Source organism: Penaeus monodon, chromosome 15, assembly GCF_015228065.2.
Source record: "Penaeus monodon isolate SGIC_2016 chromosome 15, NSTDA_Pmon_1, whole genome shotgun sequence".
In the NCBI taxonomy this organism is placed as follows: Eukaryota; Metazoa; Arthropoda; class Malacostraca; order Decapoda; family Penaeidae; genus Penaeus; species Penaeus monodon.
The window spans coordinates 31,803,698-31,804,215 of NC_051400.1; the positions used below are offsets into that span (position 1 = coordinate 31,803,698).

General features: G+C 45.2%; 1 protein-coding gene across 2 annotated transcripts in view; it reads left to right on the forward strand.

Annotated features, from left to right (window-relative positions):
* LOC119581949 overlaps positions 1 to 518 on the forward strand; it is a 23,796-nt gene that overhangs the window by 9,172 nt on the left and 14,106 nt on the right. For both annotated transcript variants that reach the window (XM_037930128.1, XM_037930129.1), the window contains exon 2: positions 140 to 318. In XM_037930128.1, the coding sequence (XP_037786056.1) occupies positions 140 to 318 (179 nt within the window). The remainder of the gene's footprint in view (positions 1 to 139; positions 319 to 518) is intronic.

The following is a 518-nucleotide window of genomic DNA, read 5'->3' on the forward strand; positions in this document are numbered from 1 at the left end:
GTAGTAATTCTGCAATTGTTTTACATCTTTATCTTTTTTGTTTAGCATTTTGTAGGATTATTTAGAAGCCATGTGGAGAAGGCATTTATGTGATTTTAGCGCATTTCCCACTGACTCTTGGATCTTTCTCTCCTCACAGGTCGTGTCAGGTCAGCTGGTCTATCTCACCCTAAGAGTAGGAGAGACAGTCTGCCCCATTGGAACTCCCAGTCTCAACGCCTGCGCATTCGACCCCTCTGAAGATGCCCATATCTGTGAGATCGTGGTTTGGGAACGCCCATGGCTCAACAGTACGAAGGTCATCGATGAGAAGTCCAGGTTAGTAAAGGTGGTCTTTTGGGAGTGGACCTTTTTGGGGCGAGTTGGCCTGTTTTGGATATAGTGTGGTATGTTTAGGGTATGGACAGCTTGGGTCTTTGGGTGTTGAACATTTTTGGGACAGGGCGTTTGAGTTTTTGGATTTAGAACATTTTTAGTATAGGTTTTTAGCATGTTTGGGGTATGGGCAGGGTGGGTGA